The 14,088-nt window shown below is 41.1% G+C and overlaps 1 protein-coding gene across 4 annotated transcripts in view; it reads left to right on the top strand.

The window, feature by feature from the left end:
• The window catches only part of gnal2 (guanine nucleotide binding protein (G protein), alpha activating activity polypeptide, olfactory type 2), a gene marked incomplete at its 5' end in the record, with an annotated part of 55,342 nt that overhangs the window by 35,471 nt on the left and 5,783 nt on the right, over positions 1-14,088 (top strand). For all 4 annotated transcript variants that reach the window (XM_083928939.1, XM_083928940.1, XM_083928941.1 and 1 more), the window contains 2 exons: positions 12,708-12,762; positions 12,873-12,946. In XM_083928939.1, coding sequence (XP_083785065.1) covers positions 12,708-12,762; positions 12,873-12,946 — 129 coding nt within the window. The remainder of the gene's footprint in view (positions 1-12,707; positions 12,763-12,872; positions 12,947-14,088) is intronic.

The raw sequence follows: 14,088 nt of genomic DNA on the forward strand, positions 1-14,088 counted from the left end.
TCCGACCAAATCTGCAGTAAACACTCCACCTCCGCATCACACCAACATGAACCTTTCACCGCCATTGTTGTTGTTGTTAAATGTCCGCGCATGGTCCGTCCTTCTATTTACATGTCCGAACAGGCGGACATAACGCTACTGCCGTAGGGCTCGTGCTCGTGCGCGTACACGTGCGCACGCTCGTGCTCGTACATGTGCAAACGGCTCCGCTAAAGCCCACCTCTTTCAAGCGGGCCGTGGAGGGCCAGCTGGCCCCAGTTGAGCGCGAAGCGGGTGCGCTCACACTACTTAAAGGTACTAGACTTTAGCTGAAAAACCGGTTTTGGCCGCGGCCAAAAGGACAGTGTGAGCACGCTGTAGATTGTCAGGATTTGGTGTTTTTATGCCTCCGCGCATTCTTTTGAATGTGATATGTCAGGAACCCCTTAAGAGACTTTCTTCAAATGTGGCACAATTATCCACTTGAACTCAAGGATGAACTGATTTTGGAGGTCAAGGGTCAAGGTCACTGTGATCTCAACATTTCACACAGATGTCTAAAAGAATACAATTATGAAGTGAAGATATTAATATCCAAAAGAAAGCCCACTTTTATTATTCCCTCTGGGATGTTAAATGCTTTCACTCTGTGTGTGTGTGTTCGTGTGTAATGTATAAAATAACTTCAAAGACTTGAAATGCATACATGCAGGACTTATACGCACTTATGCACTAATGGAGAGATGTCAGAACGAGGGGGCTTCTCATGGACAGGCGCCCCGGGCAATTGGTGGTTTGGTGCCTTGCTCAAGGGCAGTGTCCAGGAGGTAAACTGGCACCTCTGCAGCTCCCAGTCCACACTCCTCATCTGGTCAGTACAGGTGATATTTGAACCCTTTCGGTTCCCTGAGACTGAGCTACTGCAAAAGGCAGAACCACTTTTCTGTCCATTATTCAACGCCATAACTTAGAAGTGGAGATATTTGGTCAGATACTGAATTGGTGACGCGTATCTTGAAACTGTTGTGATGGTTTAGATATTCTGTCCTGTAGGATTGAGAATGTGTGTGTGAAGCATTCACTCTTCCCCCAAAAATACGCTTAATTCCTTTTCATTTCATTAAATTCCTTTACTAAGTCTTTACTACTAATAGTATGTAAGGGCGCACTCACACTTCCCTTCCGCACAGGGCCAAAACAGGTTTTACAGGTAAAGCCTAGCTCGTTTGACCAGTGTGAGTGCAACCGCCCCACGCCTAGCTGCGGCCAGCCGGCCGTCCACGGAGAGGTGGGTTTGTAAAGCTCGTTTGCACATGTACGAGCATGAGCACGAGCCTGCGCACGTGTACAAGCACGACGCCTACGGCGGCTCTCATGTCATTTATGTGCGCCTGTTCGGACATAGAAAAAAAAAAGACAGACCATGCGTGGACATTTAACAACAACAACAATGGCGGCGACAGGTTCACGTTGGTGTGATGCGGAGGTGGAGTGTTTACTGCAGATTTGGTCGGAAAAAAATATTCAAAAACAGTCGACAAGACGCACAAAAACTCCGAGGTCTACGGAAAGATTTGTAAACAAAGCCACGCATCGCAATGACGTCGATCAGCGCGTGTGACGTGTTGCGGCGTGATGACGTATGGACAGGCAAGAAGCATTTGCGCGAGGCCCCATAATCATCAATAAAGTGACTAAGTGGGTAAAGACAAATAATAGAATGGCTTAAACAGTCTGGTAATTTCAGAAAATTTTAGTCTCGTATCACAATACATGCATCTATATATTACCCAGCCCAATATGGGTGTTAGGGAATTGAGATGGGTATTTTCTTAAACATTTTATAGGCCACACAAGAAAGTAAACATTGATTGAAAAAATAATATATATATAATATAATACATATATATATAATATAATATCGTACATATCCTGAGTCTGACTTTACCAAAAACTATTAATTGTTGAGCAGAAAATTTATAAACCAGAAGCATACATATATTTTGTCACACTGTGTATTCAAATGCAGCTCTCATTGTGTAAAACAGTTGAGGCTAATTGTGTTTTCATTCAACGTATGGAACCACCACAACCTGTATCTCTAGACAAATAGTTTGCTGGGCCACTTCTAGCCCGGTATATTCATAAAAAATAAAGGATGACTTGAATTTGAGGGGAAAGAAACATCACTTGGAACTAAATAAGAAGATTTTGGTGTGTTTGGCATGATCTTAAGCGTATTTTAGAGCTGTATATAAGTAGTGTGAAACGATGGATAATGGTGTATAAGTACATTTAGGGACAGTAATTTAATGAACAGCAAGTTAACCAAGATTAGGAGTCCTCTGAGCCATCTGCACTCACCTGTTTGTTGTCAAAGTGCACTGTATGCTAGGGGTGGGCGATATGGCAAAAATATCATATCATATAATCTGTTTGATCATGTTTCTTTTAATATTGATTTTTAACTATTTTGCAAGTTACTGAACAGTGCAACCAAACTATTCACTATGTAAAAATATCGCCCTAAAAGAGAAAAGCTATGACAGAGAATTAAGACCAAAGAACCTTTCTCAACAGATTTTATAGTTGATGCAATTTTTCCAACTTGTGCAAAGTACAACGGACATTTAACAAAAAGCTACCTAAAGCTCCCTGTTGCCTTTGCTGGCTGCGGTGTGAGTGGTCTCCCCGTCGTGTCACTTAAACGGACTGTTTAGGATCCCGTCTCTTTAGGTGGTAGAAAAGGTTCGTTGTGTTATCATCCGATGTGTGCACCTTGTGTGACTGTGTGTAGCTAGTTTGGGCAGAAAGGCGGCCTCTGTCTCTGTGAAGTGAAGCCTCCTTGTGAAACACATAGTAGTTTGCACATTTTTTAGGCGCATATTTACCAGCTTGTTCCACACATTCTATGGACAAATGCGGACTGAGACTGTCGATGCGACGCAATAGTCTGACGTCTGCGTGCTGTTAGGACACGGTAGTTTTGTTTTCATTTTCAGCCATGACTTCCCTCTACTCTCCGAATCAAACATGATGGGGAATGAGACATCCTCCTCACTGCCGGTAGTTTGCTAGGATTAGTTAATCTTCATGTCTTTAGGACGGTGCATGAGGCGGACTGGCCAATAGTGGGATTTGGCTGAGGGAGCAGAGAGTGGCGAAGTTCCACCTTTGTATTTCCGGTACATGGGACCTCAATATGAATTTCTGATGCATATATTCCTATTGCTGATAAAAAATTACCTTCTGAAAAGTTTGAATCGTGCCATGAATTTCACATATGTTGTTTGTGGTTTTAAAGCTAATTTTTCATGCAGAAAAACTACGATTTATCACAAAGAAGTTTAATAATGGTAGGTTTTTGTGTGAGGCCGCTTTGTGAACTACAACTCTTGATGCGAATCATATACGCTTGGTACTCTGGTACAGAGATCTCTGATCCACTTCGCTTTTTTCCTAAGGGGAGGATAATAGCATCGTGAGGTGTGAAAACCATTACAAGTCCGGGCATGTGGAGAGTTTTATTTGTTGAGAAATGGTGATGACGTGACTAGGGATCGAGCAATATCAATATTTTAAGGCCGATACGATACCTATTTTTATTTCCATCAGCCTTAGCCGATGACCGATTTTCTTGAGCCCATATTTGGAGCCAGTACTACTTTTTCTCCCTCAATTTACATTATAAAAATGACACAATGATGATAACAAATGTTACTAGTCTCAATTTAAAAAAGGAACATTTATTCAACTTAAAAAGACATCTCCGGCAACATGGAGCTGCCTGTGAACACCTGTCTGTGAATAATGCCGGGAAAAAATCGGCGAATGATGTAGGCACACGGCCACAATGCTACGCACGCTCCCGCTACGCACGCTCCCGCTACGCACGCTCCCGCTACGCACGCTCCCGCTACGCACGCTCCCGCTACGCTCTTCTTCATGGGTTTCTGAATCCTCTGTCCTTCAGTCAGTTCAGTGATTGCTGTTTGTGCGTATTTTAGTGAAAGAAAACCTATTTTCTTAATTTTTTCTAATATTTGATAATGTAAAAGTGTTTATATTCTTACCTAGAAGGCAAACAATTGTTTACCTTTTTGCCAACTAAATATATAAACGTGTAAATGCAGCAATTTGTCTCCTACTGTTTCAAAATCTCACTTCACTTTAATTTAAGATTATTAATCCCTAAGCAAGCTGCCTTATTATTTCAGTTTTTGCATGATTGCATGACATGTCCTTAAGAATATCTGATTAATTTTTTTTAAATTATTAGGCTACAGATCTGATACATGGTATTTTTAGAATCTAAAAAAATAGAAAAAAACAACTGAACCGAACCGAAAAACCGTGACCCCAAAACCGCGATATGAACCGAACAGTGGATTTTGTGAACCGTTCCAGCCCTACTCCAAATCCATTTCCCCTGATCTGCTGGTGCCACAGAAATGAGAAACTACCTGGCTAATTTGTTGTAATCTGTTGTTGCTGCTGGGGGGGTTGATTTCTCCATGAAGGGTTGTTACAAAGTCGTCACAACATCACCACAGTTTGCAGTTACCACTTGGCCATAAAGGGTAATTTCCCAGTGTGCATTGCTGTAACCGGGCCAGGAGTCATGGGACTCCTGTTGACTGCTCCGTGACTTGTAACATCCTTATCAATTATCCCCACGGCTCAGCTCTCAACTATCATCTGCTCTTTGGATTTTATCCACTTATCGTAACTTATTTTATATGCTTTTTACCAGTGTAGTATGCTTTTTACTATTTTTGTTTGGTTTGGTGTAATAATGTTGTATTACTTTAATATTCTAGGATGCCTAAAAACATCAGGCAAAGGGACTGCCGATAAAAAAGTAGCCTTTCAGCTAACTTAATAATAATAACTCTTATAAACCTGCTTGTCTAATTTATCACAATTGACACTGCGTCTGTCATGTTGTAACACACTTTGTCTCTTAACATACTACGGACTACACATTACATTCCTCCCCTTTGCTGAAAATGTGACTTATTTTTGGTTGTATGCTTGAGACGATGGCACTTTATAATAATCTGTCTTTATAAGCCTAAATTTGCTGTGCCCTCCCACCAAAGACACACACATACACACACACACACACACACACACACACACACACACACACACACACACACACACACACACACACACACACACACACACACACACACACACACACACACACACACACACACACACACACACACACACACACACACACACACACACACACACACACACACACACACACACACACACACACGCACGCACGCACACACGCACACACACACACAATGTAGAAAGCTATCACAGTTCTGCTTTGTGTTGATGTATGGGAGAGTCTGGGAATGGAAGCATACAAGTGCGGCCTGGCTTAGGAAGAGACAGGGGGATAGAAAGAGAGAGAGAAAGAGAGAAAGAGAGAGAGAGTGGTATGGACTGACTGGGGTTGCCATGGGAACCCAGCTGCTAAAAGCAGGCAGGGTCAGTGTGGAAGAGAGGCTGTGTGCAGCAGGAGCGAAGGGATGCCCCCCGGAGGCCAGTTTGTGAACTACACAAACAGCACGGAGGCCTCGGCAGCTTGAGTTCTTGCAAACAATCAGCATGTTTAAAATCTTAAAATAAGATGAATTTGCCTTTTTTTATGGAGAATTCCTTCTGTGTGGATTTCTAATCATCGCCTGGTTCAGCCAGCACAGCTCAGTTCAGGCTTATGCAATCTGCACTGATACTGTAGACTCCCCTGTCTGATATTAGTGATTGGTTATTGACTTATGATTAGGGGAAAAGAGGAAAAGCTAATTTTCACTGGGTCACCGGTTGACTTCCAAGTGGAACAACTAATTTGACGTGGAGGCTGTGGTTGTTTACAGGCGAGAAAACTGAAACCTACTCAATATTGTCGATTAGACTATTTTTATTTCCTCTTCTATTTTTGGCGCAGACTAATTCAGTAGCTGACAGATAGTGTATCGATGTTGGGCCTCAACATTATTTAGAGGAACCCATACGTCAATTTCACTGAGAACTGTAGTTGGGAGCTCCACATGGGACATGGTTCAGACCTGACAGAGTCCCTGTGTTCCCACTGCAGCTTGAATTTGGGGCCTGATGAGTCTATTTTAAGCCAAGGTAATGTAATGGTCCATGTAGACATTGAGCAGAGACAAAAGGGCATTACATTGTATTTCACATTTTTATACAACACCTTTCAAAACCATGACTTGATGCGGCCCTGGAAGGCGAATTGGCGGCCTTGAGATAAAGCAGGCACTTTTGTTTACACAAGATTTGGTTTGACTTTCAGGAGTGTCTCCGTTCTTGCTCCTATATTTAGGAAGTACCCACTGAGCCGTTGATGGATTTGTCTAGTTTCAGATCCATCTCCCAAACTGCACAGTGTTCCTGTTTGGATGGATGAGATGAACCCCGGGCTCAGATCTTTCCACCAGGTGACCAGCATCCTGCACAGCTCCACCTTCACTTTGTCCTGCTGCACGTGGCTCTGCGCGCTGTAGCAGCTCAATACCTCTTGACAGTCTGGGTTATGTGGTGTGTAGTGCAGCTGGTTTTGTTAGGATACTGGGTGTGTTTTGTGAGACAACACAGAGGAAGCATGCAGGAAAAGTTTTCAAGTTGAAATATGAGATTACAGTTTAACAGCCATATAATTTTAGGAATGATTCAGGTAATGCTAAAGATTGTGCTCATTTATTTGATTACTGATGATGATTTAACCATTATTTTTAAATCAAGAACCCAGCTTCTTTAATGTGAGGCTTTGCTACTTTTATCTAGAACTGAGTATGATGACATTTATCATCAAAACGAAATAAATTAATATATATATATGTTTATATATAGTATATTTTTTTCTATATCGATTCTATTTTGATATCGAATAACCACCGGCCAAACTGCATTACAGCAATATTTATGTCATTTGGACAACGTTTTACAGTCTAATCCTTGCATGTTATGTTAATTTTGCACTTAAGTTTTTAAGAAAATGAGAAATACATACTTTTCATTTGTGCAGTACTAAATTCACACAGGAGGTTACAAAAATAGGCTTTGCCATGTGGTTATTGCACATGGACTATTTATTCATTGAATTGCTACATCATGAACATACATATATTGTTATCGAAATATGAAATGACCTTTATCGGGATAGATTTTGGCCATGTCAATCAGCCCTACTTATACCTGTTTTATATCATTTTAAAACTGAATATCTTTCTGTTTTGAACTGTTCATGGACTATTATTTCAAACAAATGCCATGGATTGTAACTTTAAAATCATTCTCTTCGGTCATGGCGAGATAAACATAAAACGAAACTGAGCTACAGTAAATATATGACCCTGGAAAATATGTACAGGCCTTAAGAAAAAGATTGAAATAAAGTTTGAGCAGTTAGAAACAGTGTGCCATGTCCAGCGGTGAGTTTTTAAGCGCTGTCACCAGTCAGTTGGGGACTAAAGTGAAAGTCCATTAGGCCGGCCTGAGCGGCTCAAAATATGGAAACTATTGATCGGACCCTTTGCTCTGCTAATTAAAGATGGTCCACTATTTGTAAAAAGTCAACCCAATTATCAAATGAGCACATGAGGCCGGGAGCTGTTGGTTGGTGTGAAGGTTGCCGGTCTGTTGGAGGGGACCTTTTTCCAGTCTTTATCCCAGCGTTGATGCTACAGTTCACTGTTTTTTTAACTCTTGTACACATCCACTACTGGCTCTTTGTTTTCGGACATGTGTTGTCTTGATGCATACAGTTCATTTTGAATGTTTAAATGAAATTGTGGACGTTTGATTCACTTCTTCTCCGGTTGGCTACTCTATTCTGTTTGTGTCCTTGTTTGTATTTAGGCCTGTTTGTTTATTTGTTTGTTGTGGCTCTTCGAAAGTGACCTAATAGTACAAGAGCCTGTGTCAGTGCTCCGGTTAAGGGAGAAGCCCCGTTGAAGCTGAGTGACCTGCGTTCCTGAGTCCCTTTGTGAAGCGTTTTAATGCCCCGCCTCTCCACTGGGCAGAAACATGTGACCAGGACCACGTGGAGGCTGGGGCCTGAGGCCTCCTCCTTCCCTGCATTAACTGTTCCTCAACATATTGGTGTGTGTGTGGGTGAGATTCTGGCTGTGTGTGTGTGAGCTTGTGCATATTCATGCCCATGTCTGTGTGTTATGGAAAGATGAGGCCAACAACACAGAAAGACCAGGCCAAGTCAAGTGATACTGTCCACAACAAAGCCTATACATAGCAACACAGACTGGCCCGCAGGACGAGTACAGTGTGTTTTGGCTAAATACAGAGACAACCCAGCCCTGCAGACAGAAAGAGAGGGACTGTAATAGACAAGACAGTAGTGCAGTTTTCTTTTTATATTCAACTTGCCATTTAAGAACAAACTGTCATGGCCTAGTAAAAGATAAATGTTAAGTTACAGCTGGATTCATGTGGTTTCATGGTTTTGAACAGACATTAAAGTGGAAAAAAACAAAGAGACAAATTCATAACAAATAATAAACCGTATATGTACTGTACACATGCATACTAAGAACAAAGTGGAAAAACCGGTGGCCTGTTATCCCTCGAATCCACAAATCTGACTGAACGACCACATCACATAGCGAACCCTGGTGCCAGCAGAGAACAGTTCTGGGAGGAAATTGAAGAAACCAACACAAACCACAGATTTGACCTGAAACCCAGCTAGTCTATTTGTAGATATGGACCAAAACAGCCTTCCCCTCTGAAAACTGCACCCAACCTATTGATAAGTCATTATTCTGGACAGCCACTAGCTAATCAGTGTTATCTTTTTCTACGTTTTTTTTTCCTGGATCCAGGAACCTTGTCCTTTTTCTCCTGCTGGGTATGAGGACTATATTTGGCTCTCCAGTGCTCTACCAATAGTACTTCTGTCACATGGCAGTCACAAAGCGCTCAGTAATTATAACCTAGCTAGGTTTCTGCAAGGAAGGCTGACTGAAAATGCTCCCACATTGTTGCAGTGATGGGACGAAAGCTGGAGGTTTTTGGAGATTTTGCAAATGTTTTTGCTTGAATCAGTGTCCGCTCAGGGGAGACGACTGTGTGTGACACCCTGTATCTGTAACTGTATATTGTGTCTTGTCAAATACAGTGCAGTTTATTTTATTTATGTATTTATTTAATTCATTTGTGTTCATTTAATTTGTTAACAAGTCGCTGCCACTGCAGATGAGGGCTGGGTAATATGGCCAAAATCTTCTATCCCGGTACACGTCATTATATATCTGAATAACGATATATATCACAGTTTAGCATGTTTACTGGTAAATTGATAAATACATAGTCTTTATGAAATAACCACATGGTAAAAACCTATGCCGTATGAATTAAATACTTAAGACAAATTAAAAGTACTGAATATATTCTCATTTTATTAATAACTTAAGTACTTTTTTATTGTTTTGACATATAAAAGCTATCTCAAGATGTAAAACACACTCACTTTGACAAACTCCATAGTTTTTAGAAGAACAGGTATTGATGTACAACATGAATATGCATGGTATAGGTAGATGATGAAGAATAGAAAAGAAGGAAAGGAGAAAAAAGGGAATTTTGGTTTGCAGGTTTTGGTTTGCCTGCCCAGGTGTCAGGGAAATTTAGTGGTTGTTAAACACAGTGCAGTTTAATGAGTTTACTGGTTGTGTTCACATTGGTTCCAGTGAAGCACTAAATAAAAAATAGATACAGTTAATTGTGTGATTTGCTAAATGTGATTCTTGAACCAACTTGATGCCAATGTACATCTCTGCATGCACCTCTATTTCAAGGATGTCTGTAGTTTTCCTTTATCGTTTACATTTACTTGAATTGAAACACACTCTCCTATGACAGACCTGAAACCAAAGACTATTAATTGATTAGACAAAAAGTAATTGACAACTGTTTAATAGTGTTAATTCAGTATATATATATATATTTTTTCACGCAAAATCACTAAGCTCTTTTCAGTTCATCTGCTTCTGTGTTTTATGTGATGATAAGTTGAATACCTTTAGGTTTTGTCTGACATAACAATCATAATAGCAATTTGGTGACACCACATTGGTTATTAGGAAACGTTGTGGTCACCTTTTTTTTGACATTTTATAGATTAAATGATTAATCAATAAAATAATAAGCTGACTAATGAAAAAAACAACGTGATAAAAACATTTGTCACGCCTTTTTGAGAATGTTTTTCTCACCTTCTGGGCTTCTTCTTCACGTGTTTTCTACTCACTGCTCTCTTTCTGGGGGCCACCAACTGTCTTTACTTATCAGCGCCCTCTATAGTCAGTAGAAATCATGTTAACCTGGCTGTTGGGAAGCCAGCAAGGAGTTACTTGTTAATTCTAGTTTTTAATGAAATAGTTGCCTGGGTGAGAAATAAGGAAACACTCAATTGACATTTGAACTTTGGCCCCCTTGGTATGTATCCGCATAAATCAATCTGAGAGGGGGAAATGAAACTTTGAACTCCTCACAACTTATAGATCAGCAACTATGACTAGGGGTGACGGTCGCACGGAGATATTGCTTTGTATTTAAGGGGTCACAAGTGGAAAAAGGTTTGGAAACCACTGTGATCAAGCCTGTGGTGTAACTGCATTGCTCTGCAGTGCTCCTAGTGGTCATAAACTCTTACGGGTGTCTTAAAGCTTCAGGTTTAGCTGTCAAAGGTCTTTAGAAGGAGAGTAGCGACCGTCGGAAGTTGTGAGTTAAGTACAAGGTGTTGAGGACTGTGGGAGTTTCTAATGCTGGAGTAGACCTCTGATCTTGCCTGGGCAGATGACTTGGCACACATACCTCGTCTGGTTAATAAGTACATAGCACAGCATGCACTAAAATAATAAATGAGCAATTTTTAGATGTGACTTTAGTCTGTGGTAACATGTGGCGTGCATTTGTCATTTTTGTGACACTGTAAAAACCAAATCAACAAGTCAATATAAACACCAAGTAGACCGTTTTGCATACGATTTTCTCATGGAAATGAATTTTAAATGCTCCCTTCCTTTCCTCCATTCTGTTTGGTCTGTCAGAAATAGCCTTACTTCTCCTTTTTTGTGGACTGTGTGAGGCAGAAATAAAGTCGGTATGATGAAAACCATGTCTGAGCACATGAGTGGTGTCTCGGTTATCTAATGGTTCATAACAGAGGATTCATTCTCAGCTTATTTTATTTTACATGGATGTGTTGGCTGTCCTACTTTTTAGGGTTGATTTGAAGATGAACTAACAGCCATCCTCGGCTGAAACAACACAAAAATCCTAATTTACTAATCTTATGTGCATCAGGTTTCTTGTCGCCGTGTGGCCTGTCTTGTGACATCCTCAAGCTACAGACGGTTTGGGTGAAAACTCAAGGATGGTGAGATTGGCCACATTTGTGTCCTACAAACTGGATTCACTCACCAAACTTCTCCAGAAATACCAGACGCACCTTTATCTCCTCTGCTGTATCTTTGACTTCATTTGTACCTTTCTCTCTTTAGTACTTTTTTGTTATTTGGCCTGGACTACCCCCCTAGTAGTGATTTGAATGAATTTGATTGAATTTAAGAACAATCTAGGGTAATAAATAGAGCTGCAACTAGCCATTTTCAGTTTATCTGTTGATTATTTTCTTGATTGTGTATTATTTAAGAGTAAAAGAAGCAGCAAAGTAGTAAGAGATAACACGTTTGCTTTTTATGCTTGCAAACATATTTGTACCACTAGTACTGTTTAGGCCATTTTTTCTGTAGGCCCAGGTTAATTTGGAGCTCTGGTGTAGTCCACTGTTGCCCCTGTAGTCAGTCAGCTCAGGTGACAAAGCTAAAATGCCTTAATTGTTAGGAGAGACCGGCTGAACCTTGAGTGGCTCTTTTGGAAAACGTGTAGATATTTGCCTACATTTCAAACTTCGTATTATGTAATTTAATGTACCTTAAACACCTTTTATATTGCTTTTTCCACAGCAGTGCAGTAATGGAGCTTTAAAAAAAAAAAAAAAAAAGTCTATAGCATTGTTAGTCTTTTGATTGTGTGAGCCAGACCATCCAGGGGCCTGTGTGACCGTGTGTCCCCAGCCTTAGTGTGCTGAGCCTGCTGTGCTGCAGAGAGGCCCAGCTGCTTCTGCTGCTGCTGCACATGCTCTCCTAGTAGTGGAGAGATGGCAGCAGCAAGCTGTCTAACCTCCACAATAACCGCCTTATGTAATCACTCTGGCTAGAGACAGACCAAAATAGCCCAGACTGAGCAGCCCTGCCCTCTTGTGGCAACCAGCTGCCTTAACACCGGCCTACCGAGCCCCTACACGGAGGCAGACATGGCGGCCTCCTTTTGCGGCATCCAGTGTAGCTCACAGGAACGTCTGAAACGGTGCAAACTGACGCAGCGCAAGAGATCATGTATGATCGTGATCAGATTTGATGATTGCAGTTATTAGATCAGGGGAAATACATTTTAAAGACTGTGTTGTGACTGGTGAAAGTGGTATTGTGTTTGTCTGAGAGATAAGTTTCCTGTCTGTTTTTGTTTAGGGATCAGTATTCATGGAGACTCATTTGATTCACTTCCACCTGGTGACTTGTTTTATGTAGTTGTTGCATTTCATGTCCCCGCTGCATATGTTAAAAATGAGTGCAAAATCTAAGTGTGTTCTGTTTCTCTCTCTGCAGTTTCCTGGACAGAATTGACTCTGTAAGACAGAACGACTACACACCAACGGACCAGGTCAGTCCTCCCATTAATGTACACAGTTAATAGTTTGGAAATCCACTGCAAAAGCATGCTCGTCTTAAATTTTACTCACCTGGATACGTCTTTATATCCATGTTTTACAGGACCTGCTACGCTGCCGAGTGTTAACTTCAGGGATTTTCGAGACGAGGTTCCAAGTAGACAAAGTGAACTTTCAGTAAGTGTTGCTCAGCTTTCACTCTGGCAGAAAACACTCACGATGAAGATCGTTGAATGATTAGTGCATAACACTTTTTAGCATTCAGCTTGGTGTTATATCATATACATTTTTCATTTGCCAAGTAGCTTGTTAGCAAGTTCTAGATGTTAACTAGATGCCTTCATAAATGTGCCATCATCAGAACGGTAACAAGGATCTTTATTGTCATTATACTCAGGTACAACAAAGTTCTGTATGGCTTCTCTCAATGTAAATAAAATTAGTAACAGCATCAATATCAGCGCAAGGAAAAGTGACAACTTGGAGATAAATAAAGTATAAAGTACAACTTCAAAATAAACGATAGAAGGCAAGTGAAACTTTGAAAGGAGATTTTAAGAGGCACTAGTTAAATCAGATCTACACAAATTTACACATGTTGAATATTAATAGATAGATGCTAAATCTCTGTTTATAAATGTTTGTTCACAGTTCTTGTAGTCTGTTTTAGGGTTGGGTAGGGAGGGGTGTGATGGAGGTCACAGCTCTAAGAAAGAAGCTGTTCCTCAGTTTGTTGGTGCATCGTCTCATTGTCCTGAACTGTTTGCCGGACACCAGCGTTTCAAACAGGGAGTGGTCGGGGTATGTGGTGTCCCTGATAACGCTGCTAGCTGTTTGTCTCAGTCGACTGGCATAGATAATGTCCAGTTTTGAAAGATCTGTCCCGACAATGTGCTTCACCACACTCCATGTCCTTTTGTTTGGCAGCTGTGCAGCTGTTATACCACACGGTGGCGCAGTTACTCAAGATGCTCTCGATGGAGCTCCTGTAGACATTTAGCAGCAGTTTCTTTGTGAGCTCGGCCTGTTTCTGCGGAGGACAAATAGTCTTTGTGGGTAATAAAGTAAAGCAAGTAACCTCAGGTTTTTTCACGCTTTCCACTGCTTTTCCATGTATGTGGAGGGGGAAGTGGACTTTTTCCTCTGTTCGCCTGAAGTCAATCACATTCTCTTTTGTCTTAAAGCCCAGACACACCAACCATAGTGGTGACGAAGACCGACTGTTGCGCTGTCTCACGATGTCTGCGAGAAAGGAATTAACTCTCCATACCAGCAGGTGGTGGTAGTCTGTTTTTGTCGTAAAAAAGGGAAACCGTAAG

This window comes from Echiichthys vipera, assembly GCF_963691815.1.
Source record: "Echiichthys vipera genome assembly, chromosome: 15".
In the NCBI taxonomy this organism is placed as follows: Eukaryota; Metazoa; Chordata; class Actinopteri; order Perciformes; family Trachinidae; genus Echiichthys; species Echiichthys vipera.